A 17,177-nucleotide genomic window follows, 5' to 3' on the forward strand; every position below is an offset into this window, starting at 1 on the left:
AGCTTTGTGTGCACGTGCGCTCCATTGTGTCCGTGTCATGCTGCGGATGAATAACAGATTTGTGCACAAAGCAGCCTCTGTTGACTGATGGCCCATCATCCAGCTTTAACCTTTACAGGACAGGACAGCCTGGCATCTTCAGACACAGAGGTCCACTTACAGTGATAAAGGGTTGGTTGCTAAGGTTTAGTATTAAATATATTTGGTGAAGAGGCTGGGGATGAATCCTAAAAATAAAAATAAAATTAAATACCCATAGTTGTATTAAATCACAAGGGATGGTTTTAAATAGTTTGATAGTATTGCTTGTTACTATAAATAACTTAACCGTCATGCCTGAGAATCCAGTACTCAGCAAAGTCACAGGCAACTATAACTTGAATGAATTTACAGTTCACCTAACTTGTTTTATGAATCACATTTAAATGTACAAACTCAAACCCTGACCCATATCACTTTACACCAAACTCTGTTAAACGTGTTTGTTTGCCTGCATTTATTGCCAGCAAATCATTTCTGAAAGCAAAACGAACATCGGTGTTGCCTGAAAGTTGAATTACAGATAGGATGAATTAAATTGCAAATATGTAAAATATATAAATAATTTAACACTAAGTGCAACTGAGGAAGTTAAATACAAGTGTACTGCACACACATCTTAAAATGACCTATGTTCTCCACACGTGAAGCAATTTATTTCCTCCATTTGTTCAGTTTATCCTGCAGGAATATTGCAGGATATGCAGGAAATGCTAAAACCGCATCGCACAGCACCTGTAAATAAACAACAACAACCACAAAATCAACCACACAACTTGCATGTGTAGTTTGCACAATTGGATTGCCATCTCATAGCATGACTTAAACCTATTCATCAAAAACAATTCAACAAACTCTAACAGCATACATAATTCCGAAACTTATATTCATATAACTATCGATAAAAATAACTTTCTATGGTGTGTACAACTGCACTATTTTATATCAAGTGGCTCTGTGTCTATAACCTACCTGTATCTCCGTGGGCACCCGTGGTGTCCAACGATGTACTCCTGGGCGTAACAGAACCGTCTGCAGAGTCCTCTGTAGCCACACGTCCAGTACTGCACCTCCGCGTCCTCCGTTGCAGACAATACTATCCGCCAAAACATAAAAGTAGAAAGAAAACGTTGATGATGTATGGCATACCATATTGACCATATGTGCATGCATCATCACATTTCAGTTGATTGTTTACAGCTAGCAGGACTATGGATGTTTACTGTAATCTCAGAGTTGGCTGAATCTCAAATATTGTGTACCCCATACAAGTACACAATTTATTATTTTAACTCTGACATCTGCATCTTCTTTTACAAAATATTTTTGATTATTTTAATAATTTAGGACTATGTAGGAGTAGAAGCATGTTGGCAGGGTTTATGTAATAGTGTGGTGTGTGTGTGTGTGTGTGTGTGTGTGTGTGTGTGTGTGTGTGTGTGTGTGTGTGTGTGTGTGTGTGTGTGTGTGTGTGTGTGTGTGTGTGTGTGTGTGTGGCTGTGTGTGGCTGCGTGTAGGTTGTGTGTGTCTTTGTCTGTGTGTGCGTGTGTGTGTCTTTGTCTGTGTGTGCGTGTGTGTGTGTGTCCATGTCTGTGTGTGTGTGTGTGTGTATCCGTGTCTGTGTGTGTGTGTGTGTGTGTGTGTGTGTGTGTGTGTGTGTGTGTGTGTGTGTGTGTGTGTGTGTGTGTGTGGCTGTGGCTGTGGCTGTGTGTGTGTGTGTGTGTGTGTGTGTCCATGTCCATGTGTGTGTGTGTGTGTGTGTGTGTGTGTGTGTGTGTGGCTGCGTGTGGTGTGTGCGTGGCTGCGTGTGGTGTGTGTGTGTGGCTGCGTGTGGGGTGTGTGCGTGGCTGCGTGTGGTGTGTGTGCGTGGCTGCGTGTGGTGTGTGTGCGTGGCTGCGTGTGGTGTGTGTGTGGCTGCGTGTGGGGTGTGTGCGTGGCTGCGTGTGGGGTGTGTGCGTGGCTGCGTGTGGTGTGTGTGTGGCCCTGTCTCACCCTCTCCGGTCAGCAGCACCAGTAGGAGGACTAGCAGCAGCAGGCGGTGGACCCTCTCCATGTTCAGGCTGTGGGCCTCGCGCCTGGTGCTCAGACAGTGGGGGCTCTCCTCCACCGGGGGGCGTTTATAAACGGCTCGTCGGACGCAGGGGAGGGGTCCCGTGACGCACTCTGTGCAGAACCACAACAAGAACATGGATTATTTGTGAATGTCGCTGGCAACACTGTGATGAGTCTAGTAGCTTTCATCACTACTAGTGGGTTGGTTCAAACTAAACGTGGGCTCTCAGTCGTCTCCTGTAGACACAAGATACCTTATTTTACTATTGATTGTGGTCCTTCTTTGAAAATGTGGCATGAATGAATAAAGTCATATTTAATTCAGGTCCCTTAAGAATGTTTGTGTTGTGTGCTACTCACATGAAGCCCTGTCGCTGGAATATGGCAGTTTAAATCAAATCAAGGAACAAAATTCATCATTAACTCTTTTAAGTGAAGTGAGTCCCAGTGATTAAGGCCCAACCCGCTGTATAAACCAGCTAGCTGTGGGCTTCCAGGCTGGTTAAAACAGTCGTGCCATTTGTGTCACTCTCGTCTGGATATATTCATGTGATACTGCTGATGCTGTTAAAGTACATTTTTACTTCACAAAACACACAGGTCCAGTGACGCGGGGACTTTTGTTAACTGAACAAACACAGACTTGTTCACAGACAGATGCACGTGTATAGCGTGCCCCCTAGTGACTATGACAGGCAAATAATAAACAAAGCAGAAATATTTTGTTTACAGAAGAAGCACCATCGTTTGTCTTGCATAAGGTCTATATCATATTGATATCAACATGTAGCCTATTATATTAGTTGTGGAATTGGCTCAGAGTTATTATACTAGATAATACTAGATATATTAGATACTATCTCAAACACATTCAGTTATCTCAATAAAATCCTCAAAGTCATAATGGGACATCATAAAAAACAACTTCTTAAACAGAAAAATAAATACTTGATTACTTCTACTGCATAAATAAAGATAAACTATAAAGATACGTTATAGTAGGCCCTCCAATCCAGTAGATGGCGGTATATATTAAGTACGGCGCTGTTTTCACCCGATTAAACGCAGCGAAAATAAACAACAAGCAGAAAGTCGCGCCTGCGCAAAACCGGCGCTAATACTATTATTCCAAGATGGCGGACCTCCTAGGCTCAATTTTAAGCTCGATGGAGAAACCTCCGACAGTCGGCGACAAGGAAAGCCGACGAAAGGCCCGAGGTACACACTCTCCACAAGTCGCCACTACTGTTGAAAGGAGACATTTATGAACGGGCATCATATATCGGAATGCGCATTATTAAAAGGGAAGCGAAATGGTTTTCTCGTCCTCAGATTGGCCAAGCCAGCTCTCCATCAAGCATGCGTCGCTTTTTAGTCCCGCCTTAAATTATTAAAAGACTTGTGTAGGTCAACACAAACCTGTTAACTTAGTACAACCTACACATGGATGCTAATGACAGTGACACAACCTAGTAATACACGTTAGTTTGTGTTTTATTGTACCTATTGTCAATTCCAATACCTAAAAAAGACCAGGCCTTCCTAAAAGACCAGTTTTAATGGTTGTTTACATAGCACAGCAAGTGAAGGACTAATGAAAGGTTATATTCAATTCAATTCAATATTATTTGTATAGCCCGTAATCACCATTACAGTCTCAAAGGGCTTAACAGGCCAAATATTTGTGACACCCCCCTTTACCCATGCCCCCACACGGGCAAGAAAAAACTCCCTTGAATCAGCAAGGAAGAAATCTTGAGAAGAAACGCAGTGTAGGGGATCCCTTCTTCCAGGGATGGTCAGGAGTGCAATGGGTGCCACAATTGACATACAGGTTAATACATGCACATCATATTAAAATGGTGATGGGGTTCTGGCCGGTTATCCATGAGGAGAGTCCAGGCATCCAGTCCAGTACCCGCAACACGCTAGAACAGACAGACATATTCAGATTATACTTTGTATATAGGACAGTGGTTACAAAGTATTGAACATTAAAAACCCTTACAGATACCCTTCTGTCTTTTCAGAGCAAGCAGCCAGAATGAAGAAGATGCAAGAGGATGAAAAGAAAAAGAAAGCTGACTTTAGGAAAAAGGTGAGCTCTTCCATCCATCCGTCATCTATCAATTGAAAAGTAATCTTTAAAGGTACAGTATATCATTTAGTGGCCTCTATTGGTAAGGTGGCAGACTGCAACCAACTTAATCCTCTCCCCTTCCCTTTCGTCATGTCCAAAGCTGATGGGGATTCAGGGATATTTTGGACGTTGACTGTTTGTATATCAAGGTTTTTTGTAGCACTTAAGTTTATGTACTCCAATGATTCTTGCCCTTTTAGAGTTATATCTTCCTTATTGATTGGAGTTGTTGTTGCGTTGGACAAAAGTGTAAGCCAATTAATGTAGTGTCACTGAAGTTGGTTCACAGTTTTTATTGATAAAAAATAGCTAGTCTATCATGCTACTTATTCAATAGAGATTTTTTGATTGCTTGTGTCCTCTCTGCAAACAAGTGTGAATGTTCAATTTTGCTCCGAAAGCAATCGAGTGTGTGGGAGGTGTGTTTGGATGTGGGGAGCTCTGTCTTGGCAGCGGTTCATGTTGATAGCAGCGTCCGATAGAGGGTGAAGCTTCTTGGGCTCTTTCAATACAAGCCCCAGTGTGTGTTTGATGTGGGGAGCTCGGTCTGGCCAGCGTTTTATGTGGACTGCTGCCTTCGAGAGGGGGTTAACCTGCTTGTACACTTGTAGTCTAATGGGACTTTTTTCCCCCCTAATATATCAGTCTAGTGATAGAATTCCAGAAGAGTAGGTTCACTACCTCTGTAAACTGTATCTTTAACATGCGACATGTATTGTTTATCAGGGGTGTAACGGTACGTAACTCGGTTTTGAAGTCACGGTAGGGTACAGGACGGTACGGTTCATAGTTAAGGGGAACATTTTAAAAACTGCTTGTTTTTCAACAACGGAGACTGGCCGTAGATCAGAAGCAATGAAAACACCAATAAACTTGGTTATGGCATTTGCATTTCTGAATTCCCAGTCAGGGGTTGTTGAAATAGTGTCGTGAGCTGGGTTTGCACAGCTCGGTGTTAGTAACACCTGGACGTAGCTGGAGAGCCTGTCGGAGACCCTCTCCGTAGCTTACGTTCACATCCAATATTTTTTTAACTATCCATCGACGCAACGGAGACGGCAAGGGCTGTCATTGGCCCTCCAACAGAATCATTTCCGGAATCACTTCTCCGGTTTGACTTTGCACCTTAGTTACTTTGTACATTGTTTACTTTGCACATTAAGGACCAATAAAACACCAAATAAGATTTGAAAAACTTTCAGAGTTTATTTACAACACTGCTTACATGGTTTGTAGTCAACATATAAGATCGATCGGGCGGCGAATTGCATTGCGTATCCGACATCCCGACGGAGAGCTGCAAATGCTCAAGGGGTCTCCGTAGTTACGGAGTCGGATAACGGAGTCAGAGTAGTATAAACGGTCCGGGGGGCACTCCGACTTCAAGTTTTAAATTCGGCATCGCAAAACAAGCCTTTACATTCGCCATATTAACGCTATGTACGCCACATTTACGCACCGCGGTCTACCTCTGTAACCACCCAGAAGTGCCTGTACCGTGACGGTTCGGGACCAATAAGTGTATCGTTACACCCCTTATGTTGATGTATCTTTACCATGATTCATGTATGGATTATATATCTTTAACATGCTACATGTGTTGTTTATTTATCTTTAACATGCTACATGTATGGTGTATGTTCTTCTGCAGATGGAGAAGGAGGTTTCAGATTTTATTCAGGACAGTACGCAGCCCAAAAGAAAATACACACCCATGGGGAAGATAGAAAGAAGTATAATGTAAGTACCATTAGAAAGTATACTCTTAAACTAAGTACTCTTAGTTATAAAGCCTAAACACTTGACATCATCATCAATTAATATCGGTAATGTACAACGCTCCCAGGCCTATTTTACAGTTTGCAGCTTGAATCGCTTGATGCTACTATGTCACTCAGATAAATTGCTGCCGTTGTTACAATGGGAATTAAAAGGAAAGTACATCTAAAAGTACCATAATGCACCACTGGCTAAACTAAAATTGGCATTTCCAGTCTGGCTCTCCCAGCCTGATCACGAAGATCTCTAACAGGAGTTGTCTAAAAGGAAGGGGTGCTTCTTTTAAGGCTGTAATACAACTTTGAAGCATTGTGTCTGTGTTAAGACCCCAGGTTAATTGTTGACATTGTCTATGTGAAGATCTGCTGAATCCGTGATTCTGTTTTGTCTAGAGGATTCAGAGACTGAGTCACACATTTTTTAATTCTGTGAGGGGATAGTGGCTGTGGTATGGGCAGTGGGATAAATCTGAGTGAGTGCAGAGAAACATTTCAATAATTCGCATATCTTCTTTAAGCTTTTCGCAATCTGTATACTGTTTTTTTACAAATGTATACATTCCTATAAAATTCCTCTAATCTAAAGCCACTTCTCTGCGTTGTTCCTGCAGACATGATGTTGCGGAGGTGGCCGGGCTCGCGTCCTTCTCCTTTGGGGAGGACGAGGAGAGTCGCTACGTCATGCTTTTCAAGAAGGTGGGGTATACAATAGATCACATTTGTTTGAATGGTGGATGGACAGTATTTATAGAACACTTCTCTCAACTTGATGGCCACACACAAGGCTTTATAATGAATGCATCACATTCATACTCACTTTCACCCACTCGTACACACTCACCCACTCATACACACTCACCCACTCGTACACACTCACCCACTCGTACACATTCACCCACTCATACACACTCACCCACTCATACACACTCACCCACTCATACACACTCACCCACTCGTACACATTCACCCACTCGTACACACTCACCCACTCGTACACACTCACCCACTCGTACACACTCACCCACTCGTACACACTCACCCACTCGTACACACTCACCCACTCGTACACATTCACCCACTCATACACACTCACCCACTCGTACACATTCACCCACTCATACACACTCACCCACTCGTACACATTCACCCACTCATACACATTCACCCACTCATGCACACTGTCACCCACTCATAATAATAATAATAATAATAATAATAAATGAAATTTATATAGCGCTTAATATGGTACTCTAAGACTAAGTCTCATGCACACTTTCACCCACTCATGCACACTTTCACCCACTCATGCACACTTTCACCCACTCATGCACACTTTCACCCACTCATACACACTTTCACCCACTCATACACACTTTCACCCACTCATACACACTTTCATACACACTTTCACACACTCATACACACATACACACTTTCACCCACTCATACACACTTTCATACACACTTTCACACACTCATACACACATACACACTTTCACCCACTCATACACACTCATACACACAAATACACACTTTCACCCACTCATACACATATTTACCAATTCATACACACATGCGCCCATTCATAAACACATTAATCCAAAAGGATTCGTCCTCTCATACTCAGTAACCCTTTCCCACCACCTTCCCTCGCTCCCAGTAACAGAGCGCCCCTCCCAGTCTGCGTGGCACGCCAACACTTTAAACCCCCCCACGCGTCCTGTGTCTTGTCTGCAGGAATCTGCCCCTACAGACGATGAGCTGGAGGCGTACCGTAAGGGAGAGGAGTGGAACCCACAGGTGGCCGAGCAGCGCCGCAGGCTCAAGGTATGACCGCCGCACGGGGCCACACACACACACACACACACACACACACACACACACACACACACACACACACACACACCGGCTCACACTAACCCCATAGCTACACGGGGGGCCCGGGGAGGTCTCCTCGCGTCGTGTTTGTTTTATGACCTGCTCCCACCGACACGCCGCGCTGTAGCGTAGGGAGCAGGAGGAGCACATAGGAGAACATAGAATGAACAACTAGGAGTGCTCGGCTATACACCGTTTGTGTGCCTCCAGTACCGTTTTGGTGTTTTATCTGCCAACCGATGTTCCAATGACGGCACCAATTGTAGAAGATGCGAAGTAAACAAGAGGTGTGTATAGTCCGTGGAGGGACACGGTTTGTGTTGTAGGCCGACACGTTTCTTTTTGGTTTCTTTGAAAAGAGACCGCTAATTCAGCGATGCAACGCGACCGGTGAAGGGCTTCACCATATCATCCGCTTCCACCCTGATCATTATTTTTGTCCTATTGCAGAAAATTCAAATAGTATGTACGTATTAATATAGAATAATTATTCTTGAGAAGTCCGTCATAAACGTGTACGACTGTAGAATTACCACAGGCACAAAAAAGACTACTCATAAACCACAACTGAATCTCATAACGTCCTGACAACGAGACAACCTGGAACCAAAAATGTGGAAGAAAATTTACTTGTAATCACTTGTACTGTATAGCAGGTACTTGCAAGGGACCTGGCTTCACTCTTAACATAGTTTTTATTTTTTTTCATGTTTATTCAAGAAGTGTAAAGAACATTCACAATGTGTACACATATACGCCCATTTTAAGCCCTGTCTTTGCCGCCCCTCTCTCTGACTCAGCGCTCCGCCATTTTGTGTTTCCAGGAGCAGGCAGCGTTGGAGCAGGCCACCTCTCTGAAGACCAATAAACTGGAGGCATCCCCCGCCTCCAACTACCGGGACAAGTACAGCCACCTGATCGGGACGTCTGCCGCTAAGGACGCGGCGCACACGCTGGAGGCCAACAGTGCCTATGGCTGTGGTGAGTGCACCGAGCCGACTTTCAATAAACATTAAATTATCCAGCCACCTTTCTAGAATAATCCATATAATAATCCTAAACAGCAAATTACATATATTTAAATTTTTTTACTTGTGTCACCCCCCTTCTCCATTCTCCCGGCTTCTCTTTCCATTGGTCTACGGTTGGACCAATTGCAGTGCCCACGGCAAACAAGCGCGACAAGCGCTCCATCGAGGAGGCCATGAACCAGATCAGAGCCAAGAAGAAGCAGAAGCTGGAGGATCCCCCGGGGGCTACGGGGCCTGACGCAGGCAGCAGTCAGTCCTGAGGGCCCTGGCCCCCCGCCTGCTCCCCCTCTCTGTGTTAGTGTGAGTTTTTAAACGTTCAAGAAGCAATATTCCCGTTAAAGTGTACCAGGCGATGGTCCGAGAGCCCACAGCACCGTGCTGTCCTCCAGTATCTCTTAATACATCGTCATAGGGACAGGGCTCAAACGTACATGTGCTTACATCCACCCACTGAGGTGTGTGGTCGCTTTTTAGTGGAATAGTTCCATTACAACTAGTTTTAAAAAAGGTCTATAAAGTGTTTTCTCTTCTCCAAAGTAAGTCGCAAGTGACAACCGGTTTCAGATAAATGACTACAAGTTCCTGAAATGGCCTCAAATTTACTGTGACGACATAACATACATTCGCTATAAGGCTGCATATATAGGCTGCAAAAGGCACTAAATTTTGTTCAGTAAAACAATAGTCCTCGAGACTAGTGTATTTCAAATTGATGATAGGAATAAATTCAAAGATGCTTAACGATTTGTGATTGTGAAGCTATAACCTGTTTGTACATGCACTGTTCCCTTGAAACTCATCTTATGAAATCTTTTCTGTTTGTTTTTGTCTTTATTATTTTTGTATTTTATTTTTTTTACTGGTTTGTACACCAGAATCGTTTTTTTAATGAGGTTCAATAGGGCTATGTGATTTACTGAATAAGTTTCAAACTTCCACACACAAATAACGTATTGCAGTAGCCCAGGAATAAACAGTAGAAGGCGCAAACAAATGTTTTTAAAGTGTCTCCGTCTGCTATAGGAATGTTTGGCGCCATCTAGCGATGATATTTAAACCAAGCGTTTTTACACCGTGATGGAAACGGGCAGTTATGGCAAAGGTTCCAAAAGAGGAGGGAGGTTTTAGAATTTATTTTTTTATTATTCATGATATGAACATATTTGTGGTCGTGTCTACTATGTTGTGTGTTCATAAAAGTCTGGTTCCTACAGTTCTAAAGCGAGTATAGCCCTTATAAACTAAGGCTATCAAAGCGGGTTGTATTTTAAATGGATGTTATATTTATTTCCTGACTTTTCACTGTGCTTTATAATGTTTCTTATTTGACATACCCATGTCTGTTTTTATGATTGTTGCCATCAGCATACATGTATGTAAAAGGTAACCTCTATTTCAATAAAAACTAACAAAAACACAGTATAGCAATTTTCAAGTCATTTGTTCCAAAAGTCTATCCATAGTAAGCCTATTTTAGAATTGTTTTCACGTAATCTCCTCAAAGGATAGCCATTTCAACAAATATATGAACTTTCAGGTCCTACTGATCTGCATCCTTTGTGTGCCAATCATGTCGGATTGTTAATACATAAATGAAAGTATTTAGTGTAATTGATCACAGCGTATCTCAAAACACAATTCTAGTTCCTTGTTTTGGATTTTGCACAACCACTTGGCCCCGAAGCGTCATTTCACAACCTTCTCATGCACGTGTCCTCTCCGCGCCTCTAGGGGGCGCCTCGGGTGAATAAATGATAAATAGCTGCTTTTTATCCTCGTTTCTCGCTGTCCTGAAGATACGCAGGATCCAACTAACTTTTATTTCGCGTAGAAGACCCACTCTTAACATATTCAAGACATGAAGCTCATCTCTCTGTTTATCTTCATAACTTGGTTGGCGGATGCAGAGCTGAAAACGACAAAAGGTGAGGGGAACCATAAGGCAACTTTGTTCTGGACTGATTACATAGGTTTAAAGTCAAATAAGTTCGTAACTCAAGTCAAATATATTTTTTTTTACATTTTACATTTCCTTATTCTTTGTTGAATACCATTGTAATCGTTGTTCTACCTTCTGTAGCCATTTTTCTCTGTTTGTTTAAACAAAATAAAGAAAGCATAAACATTGTTTATTGAATAATGCGTGATTCCTACACATCTGATGGCTGCCATATCTTTTTCATTCAGTGTCGGGGACGACATGCACTTTCAAAGACAAGATCTTCAGTCCCGGGGACAGCTGGCATCCCTACCTCGAGCCCTTTGGCTTCATGTTCTGTATGCGCTGCATGTGCACGGAGGTAGCTTATGGTGCCAATTTTTTTACCGTCCCAAAATACCTCCACTTCCACAGCCTTTTACGCAAAAAAAAAAAAAAAAAGGAGCCTTAAATTCTTAAATGTATGACTTCGTTTGTTTAATTGACGTGACCATTCTCCTCTACGCTGTATACCGCACTGTTAGTGTGCGTGCGTGCGTGCGCGTGACGCGTGTGCGTGTGTGTGTTTCTGTAGTTCAGTGTTTGCCTCGTTAACCGTCAGCGTCCATCTCTTTTAGGCGGGCCATGTGAAATGTAACACAATCAGGTGTCCTGCGTTGACTTGTGAGAATTCAGTGACCGAGCCGCAGCAGTGCTGCCCCCGCTGCCCAGGTTAGCCCAGCACAGACACAGCTCTACCGTATAAAAATCGTTCTTCCCCCTTCGTGAATGCAGGATTGTTTGTTGGGTTCTTCTTCTGCAGACGAGCCCCGGGTCCCTGCAGGACTCCGAGCCTCGGTGAAGACCTGTCGGTACAACGGGAGTGTTTACCAACCAGGGGAGTCGTTCACCAAACACGACCTGTTCCCGTCCAGGCAGACCAACCAGTGCGTCATGTGCACGTGCTCGGTGAGTGCCCCGTTATCCTCTAACGTTAGATGTTTATTAACATAACACGTTGCGTCTTATATAGACCCAAGTCCCAGGCCCACAACACAAACATAACCCAAACCCCGCATACAAATCATACCCAAAATACTAAAGCTTGTGCTTAAGCTGTTATGAAGATGTCTGACAGCTCTTTTATGAAACCGAAACAATTGATTCCAATTGTCAATTTTTTTTTTTTTATGTGGGAATCCTTGTTGTGGTCAGTTCTAACCTATCGATGAAGATCCCCTTTGATTTGACCCATGTGTCTCTGGAACATGCTCGACCCCTCACCTGCTCTACTATCTCCATCAGCAGTAACTCCGGAAAATGTTCCATCATTTTGAACTCTGAATTCTGAACGTAGAAATATGTAATTTACTCTCTGAATGAGAATCAGTGTGTAAAAGCAAAGCTGGATTCATATTTAATTCATATAGGCCTACTTTAAAAATACTGGTACTTTCTTTCTCAACCGCAGATTATCCATTTCTTATGAATATTTATATTCTTAAATCCACAACATGAATGTGTATACCAATGAAGTGATGCATCTCTTTTTACCTGCGGTTCATCCAGAATGGGAACATCTTCTGCGCACTGAAGACCTGCCAGTCCCTGAGCTGTTCCTCCCCCGTCCCCCTGCCAGACACCTGCTGCATGGTCTGCAGAGGTCCTCACGCTCTCCTTATATCTGCATTCATATATTGTGATGTACATAGAATATCCTTGCACGGATCTGATCTGTCTGCGTCCCATATACCTGGCTTGACGGCCAATCACAGCGACACATCTGTAGTGGAACGTGCTCATAATGATTGTGGCTACTCCGATGGACGTTGCATGCACTATGCCTGCATACTGACACGTTGATGATTGATCCTCCTTCCAGATCAGCTGACCAGCGGCTCCTCGTCCACAGAGGATGGAAACCAACAGCTGAACCGGGGTGTTGTGAGTCCATTCATAATCGTTCATGATGACAGTTATTTAATATGTGTGTTTCATACATCAAGTCTTGAATAAAACCATTCTTGCAGATTGTAACCCAAGTATCCACTAACTCAACGCTGGGTTTATATCTGCCCGGTGACACCAGAGACACTCTGTGGACCAGTGCTCTGAGGAGCCACTGGTGAGGGACCGGACGGGGGTCCTTGGGGCCACCTTGTCCTCACTGAAGAGCAGCCCCAGGTCGGGGCCCTGGGGCCTGGGTCTGGGCAAGCTCAACCTGAAGGGAGCCGCGGACACAACTGTCAAGATCTTCTTACAGAAGAAACAGCAGAAAGGTTTGTTTTTTAATCTCTTGTATTGTTCCAAATTGCTCCGCAGCCGCTCCTACTACATCATAACCCTGCTTTACTACTCGGCACTTTAGGGGGCCCAATACTTTTGTCATTATTGCGAAGAAAAGGTTAGGCACAAGGATAACCCTAGACTGATAATAGTAAAGATATTGATTCTATTAATAATGGTAGTAACAATAATAATAATTATTGTTATTGTAACCTTTGTGTTAAATATATGTTACATGTTATATATGTTAATGTGTTATTATGATTCTAAAACACAAAATAAATTGTAATAATAATAATTCATATTGATCACTAATAACTACTAGTCCACCGATTAACCTTGTTGCATGTGTCTCCCCCCACCCCCCCAGCGTGTTCGTACAACAGTAAGACGTACTCCCACGGGGAGACATGGCACCCTGTCCTGGGACGCGTCCTGGAGTGCATCCTGTGCTCGTGCAGCGACGGCCTGCAGGACTGCCGACGCATCACCTGTCCCAACCAGTACCCCTGCAAACGACCCACCAAGTCAGCGGGGAAATGCTGTAAGACCTGCCCAGGTATAACTGCAGAAGAGTAGCAGCCTGAACGTAGTGCCCTGAGGAACACCAATGGGCCTCCAGGCTGTGTTTGGAGCACCGTGAATGTTGTCGGATTTAAATGAATGGATAAGAGGATCCACAAATATGAAATAAGCTTGAAGGGACCAGGGCAAAGCCGGCAAAGTCAATTACGGATTTCTGTTAACAAATATTAAATGCCATTTGTCAATCTGACCAACCACGAATGCCACGCCACTGGACATAAAATATTTGATTTGTGTGCATTTGTATTTATTATTTTTGTTGCGTGCTTCGCCCCCAACATTTTCTTTGTCAGCTAAAGTCTATACCAACCATCAATGCACATGGAATACATTTGACACTAGATTGTACTTTTATTATTCGTATTTTCGCAGGTGTGCCTTGAATTTCTAGTTCGGTTTTTTTCTGTGCCTCAGCACAAAACGTTAGGGAATGATTGATTTGACGATCAGTCCAAAGCCTGCCATGCTACCATTGTCCTGGTTCTTGCTCCAGAGCTTCGGGCCGAGACGAACCAGAGCAAGTGTCACCATGGTTACCGAAACAACGTCCTCGTCTACAAGGTGGAACCGGCGAGAAACGACTCAGACGACATCAGAACCATCGCCATCGAAAAGTTGGGGCTGACGGAGGTGGAACTCCAAACCTGGAAGACCGTGGGAGGTAATGTGTAGCTTCAAAAAAAAAGAAAAAAAATGTTATAGTTATAGATGGTTAAAATTGCTAAAATGCAGCATTTTGACTTTTATGACCCTCGCAGAGGATTTACAGTTGTTGGAAATCGCAGAAGTGGAACGTAGAAACGTCACGGATCACCCTGAAAGCTACACATTGCTCGCTACGGTCGCTGAAGGTTGGTTGATTCATTGTTCTACACTCTCCACACATACAGTATATAATATAAATCTTCAATGATATGGCGGTGGCACTTTTTTTGTTTTTCAAAAGGTTTTGCGTATATTTAATTTAAATGGTTCAAATTATTATTTTGATTATTATTTTCAACTTTTCTGTTGCTGAGGCTTTTGTGGGTTCTTTTGCAGACACCTGGAAAAAGTTTAAGGGGGAGAATATCGGTGACAATTCTCAAACGACGGTTTGCGATGACGGTATCAGGGAGATAGTCAATTATTTAAACCCCAAGCACACTGAAGACATGTGTTCACCTTAAACACACAATGTCCCGCGGGGATACAGTTAGATCCCAGTTAAAGCAGGATCATCGCAAATATACCATAGACTTCTGCCACAAAACAATGCACAAAACAATATTTATAGAAAGAGCTTTTTTTTAATAGTTGCTTTACTTTTGCTATTGTACATCATAAGGTAGAAATGTTTATAAAAATAGTTTTTACATACATACTGCAACAAACAATATACAGTGTATGACCGTATGGCAAAATATAAAAACTTAAAATGTTTACATTACCAGTACCCAAATAGAGTTCAGATATATGATTTTTGCGGTCAGAATCTCTTGTACCAGCTCGATGTACTAATTAAACAGTTAATGTTTCGTTAACAATGTCTCCATATAACATTGTAAGTGTTATGTTATAACACTTCAGACAGGGGGTTATTGACCTAAATCAACAGCCTTTAAAAACTTTACTGTAATTCTGTTGAGTTACTCTGTTATCTTTTTATATTTATTGTACATATAAAAGTCTTATGAACTCAAAGAATGCCTGTCATGCTTATTGTATGATTCAAATGTTTGTATCTATACATCCATACACACTTTGATCAATGCTTTGTGTTTCTCTAAACATTAAAAACCTATGAATCTGTGACAAGTTAGCCCACTGAGAAGGCTTAACATCAACACCTGTGTATGGCTCTACCTTATCATCCATTAACATGCATGTTCCACAAAATCATCCTCAAAATTAAGTCTGAATAAGTTATGTATGAATCATTTTACACTAGTCCTGAATTGTAGCTAAGCTTACCTAGGTAAAAAGGCTGTATATATATGAACAGCACCTCACTCCCTAGAGCATTTGTTCTCAAACTGAGGCCCACGGGCCAATGGCGGCCCGCTGAAACATTCCTGAAAAAAATATTAGTTTCCTGTCATTTCCCGCCAAATATTTTTTCCTTTGGCAGCCCTCAGTCAAATTTTAGTTTCCTAAATTGGCCCTCGGCTGTCAAAACTTTGAGAACCCCTGCCCTAGAGGCACCACAAATGGGGGCGAGGCTCTGCACCAGAACTCACGTTAAGTATTAGAAGATAAATCAAAAGCAGAGGTGCAATGTCCCACCAGCACCACCGAAACACACCCATAGCGAGGTAGCAGATATCACAGAACACCAAAAAAAAAACACCAAATATCAGAAGTAGTATTAAGTAAATTAACATGCCGATAGTGAGGTAGCATTTATTAAAATACACCAGATATCACAGTAGTAGTATTAAAAATATACCAGATACCACAGTAGTATTAAAACCACACCAGATATCACAGTAGTATTCTGATAAACATACCAGTTACTGCAGTTTCAGATATCGATATCGTACCAGATATTGCAGTAGTACTATTCAAATAAAAAACGTACTGCATAAATAGTGCGTAGACAAGCCATTCCCTTATAGTAAGGTTAAATGATACACGGTACAATGTTTGGATTAAAATAAAGTTTCTACAATGAACTTGATGCAGTCTTTCTCATTTATAAAACCTTCACGAAACAGATTTCCTTCAAACTGAGGATTTAAGGATTTAATCTACAGTTTGGGTTTCCCACTGGTGCTAACGGGACATTTATCCAATAGTATGATCTACGATAAACATCTGGGTCTGTGAATGTTGAACCTTTTAATGTATATGGAAACCTGAGTCAAAGCCCAAGTACTGTTGAGGATGAAAGGCACTGTAGATTTATAACAATCCAACTTTTCAGCATAACATCGAGCAAACTCTCACAGCTACTCTTATGCACATCAGTTATGGTTCCTCAAAATTTAGTCTGGCCACACTTGTGATTACTTGTTGGATGTCTGCTTCGATTATTCTCAGACTCACTTGTAAGTCTCTTTGGATAGGAGCATCTGCCGAATGTAAATATCTGTTCATATCCACAATTATTCTCATGCGGCAAAATACAAAAATATTAAAATTAGGTAGATGCCGGTAGATCATTGGGTTGCCTGTTCCATCCTCTGCCATTGTAAACCTAGGCAACAGACTTAAACCGTACAGCTCTCAACAAGCCAGCTGTTATGTCGACGTAGTACATGTTCTGTGTAATATGAGGCATAATTTAGGACTTTGGGCATGGAATATATCCTTCCAGGCACGGCTAGAAGTGCAATTGTTGCCATGTGAACACACACGATGGAATAATGGCAAAATAACAACGTTAAACCTAGAACATAAACAGACTTGCTTCAGAGTGAAGTACAGGAAATGGAGGAGCGATGTGTACATAATGTATAAATACATACAAGAAGTAATGTGGATGCATG

The 17,177-nt window shown here is 42.4% G+C and overlaps 3 protein-coding genes across 3 annotated transcripts; 2 read left to right on the forward strand and 1 right to left on the reverse strand.

Annotated features, from left to right (window-relative positions):
* Window positions 1-399: 399 nt before the first annotated feature.
* defbl2 (defensin, beta-like 2) lies at window positions 400-2,748 on the reverse strand. Its single transcript, XM_056595330.1, has 4 exons — window positions 2,452-2,748; window positions 2,032-2,202; window positions 1,012-1,135; window positions 400-774 (listed from the first exon to the last, which is right to left on the reverse strand). Exons 2-4 carry the CDS (start codon window positions 2,090-2,092, stop codon window positions 753-755), a joined length of 207 nt encoding a protein of 68 aa, XP_056451305.1. The 5' UTR covers window positions 2,093-2,202; window positions 2,452-2,748; the 3' UTR covers window positions 400-752.
* Window positions 2,749-3,194: 446 nt separating this feature from the next.
* On the forward strand, window positions 3,195-10,354 carry spag7 (sperm associated antigen 7). The gene is made up of 7 exons (XM_056595329.1): window positions 3,195-3,309; window positions 4,122-4,189; window positions 5,883-5,971; window positions 6,621-6,705; window positions 7,747-7,836; window positions 8,712-8,868; window positions 9,048-10,354. The coding sequence occupies exons 1-7, from the start codon at window positions 3,225-3,227 to the stop codon at window positions 9,176-9,178; spliced, it is 705 nt and encodes a 234-aa protein (XP_056451304.1). The 5' UTR covers window positions 3,195-3,224; the 3' UTR covers window positions 9,179-10,354.
* A 303-nt stretch (window positions 10,355-10,657) lies between these two features.
* chrdl2 (chordin-like 2) lies at window positions 10,658-17,060 on the forward strand. The gene is made up of 11 exons (XM_056594433.1): window positions 10,658-10,843; window positions 11,106-11,218; window positions 11,475-11,568; window positions 11,660-11,805; window positions 12,406-12,499; window positions 12,719-12,780; window positions 12,926-13,115; window positions 13,493-13,681; window positions 14,201-14,368; window positions 14,466-14,558; window positions 14,749-17,060. Exons 1-11 carry the CDS (start codon window positions 10,777-10,779, stop codon window positions 14,874-14,876), a joined length of 1,344 nt encoding a protein of 447 aa, XP_056450408.1. The 5' UTR covers window positions 10,658-10,776; the 3' UTR covers window positions 14,877-17,060.
* The last annotated feature ends 117 nt before the right edge of the window (window positions 17,061-17,177 follow it).

Source organism: Gadus chalcogrammus, chromosome 7, assembly GCF_026213295.1.
Source record: "Gadus chalcogrammus isolate NIFS_2021 chromosome 7, NIFS_Gcha_1.0, whole genome shotgun sequence".
NCBI lineage: Eukaryota > Metazoa > Chordata > Actinopteri > Gadiformes > Gadidae > Gadus > Gadus chalcogrammus.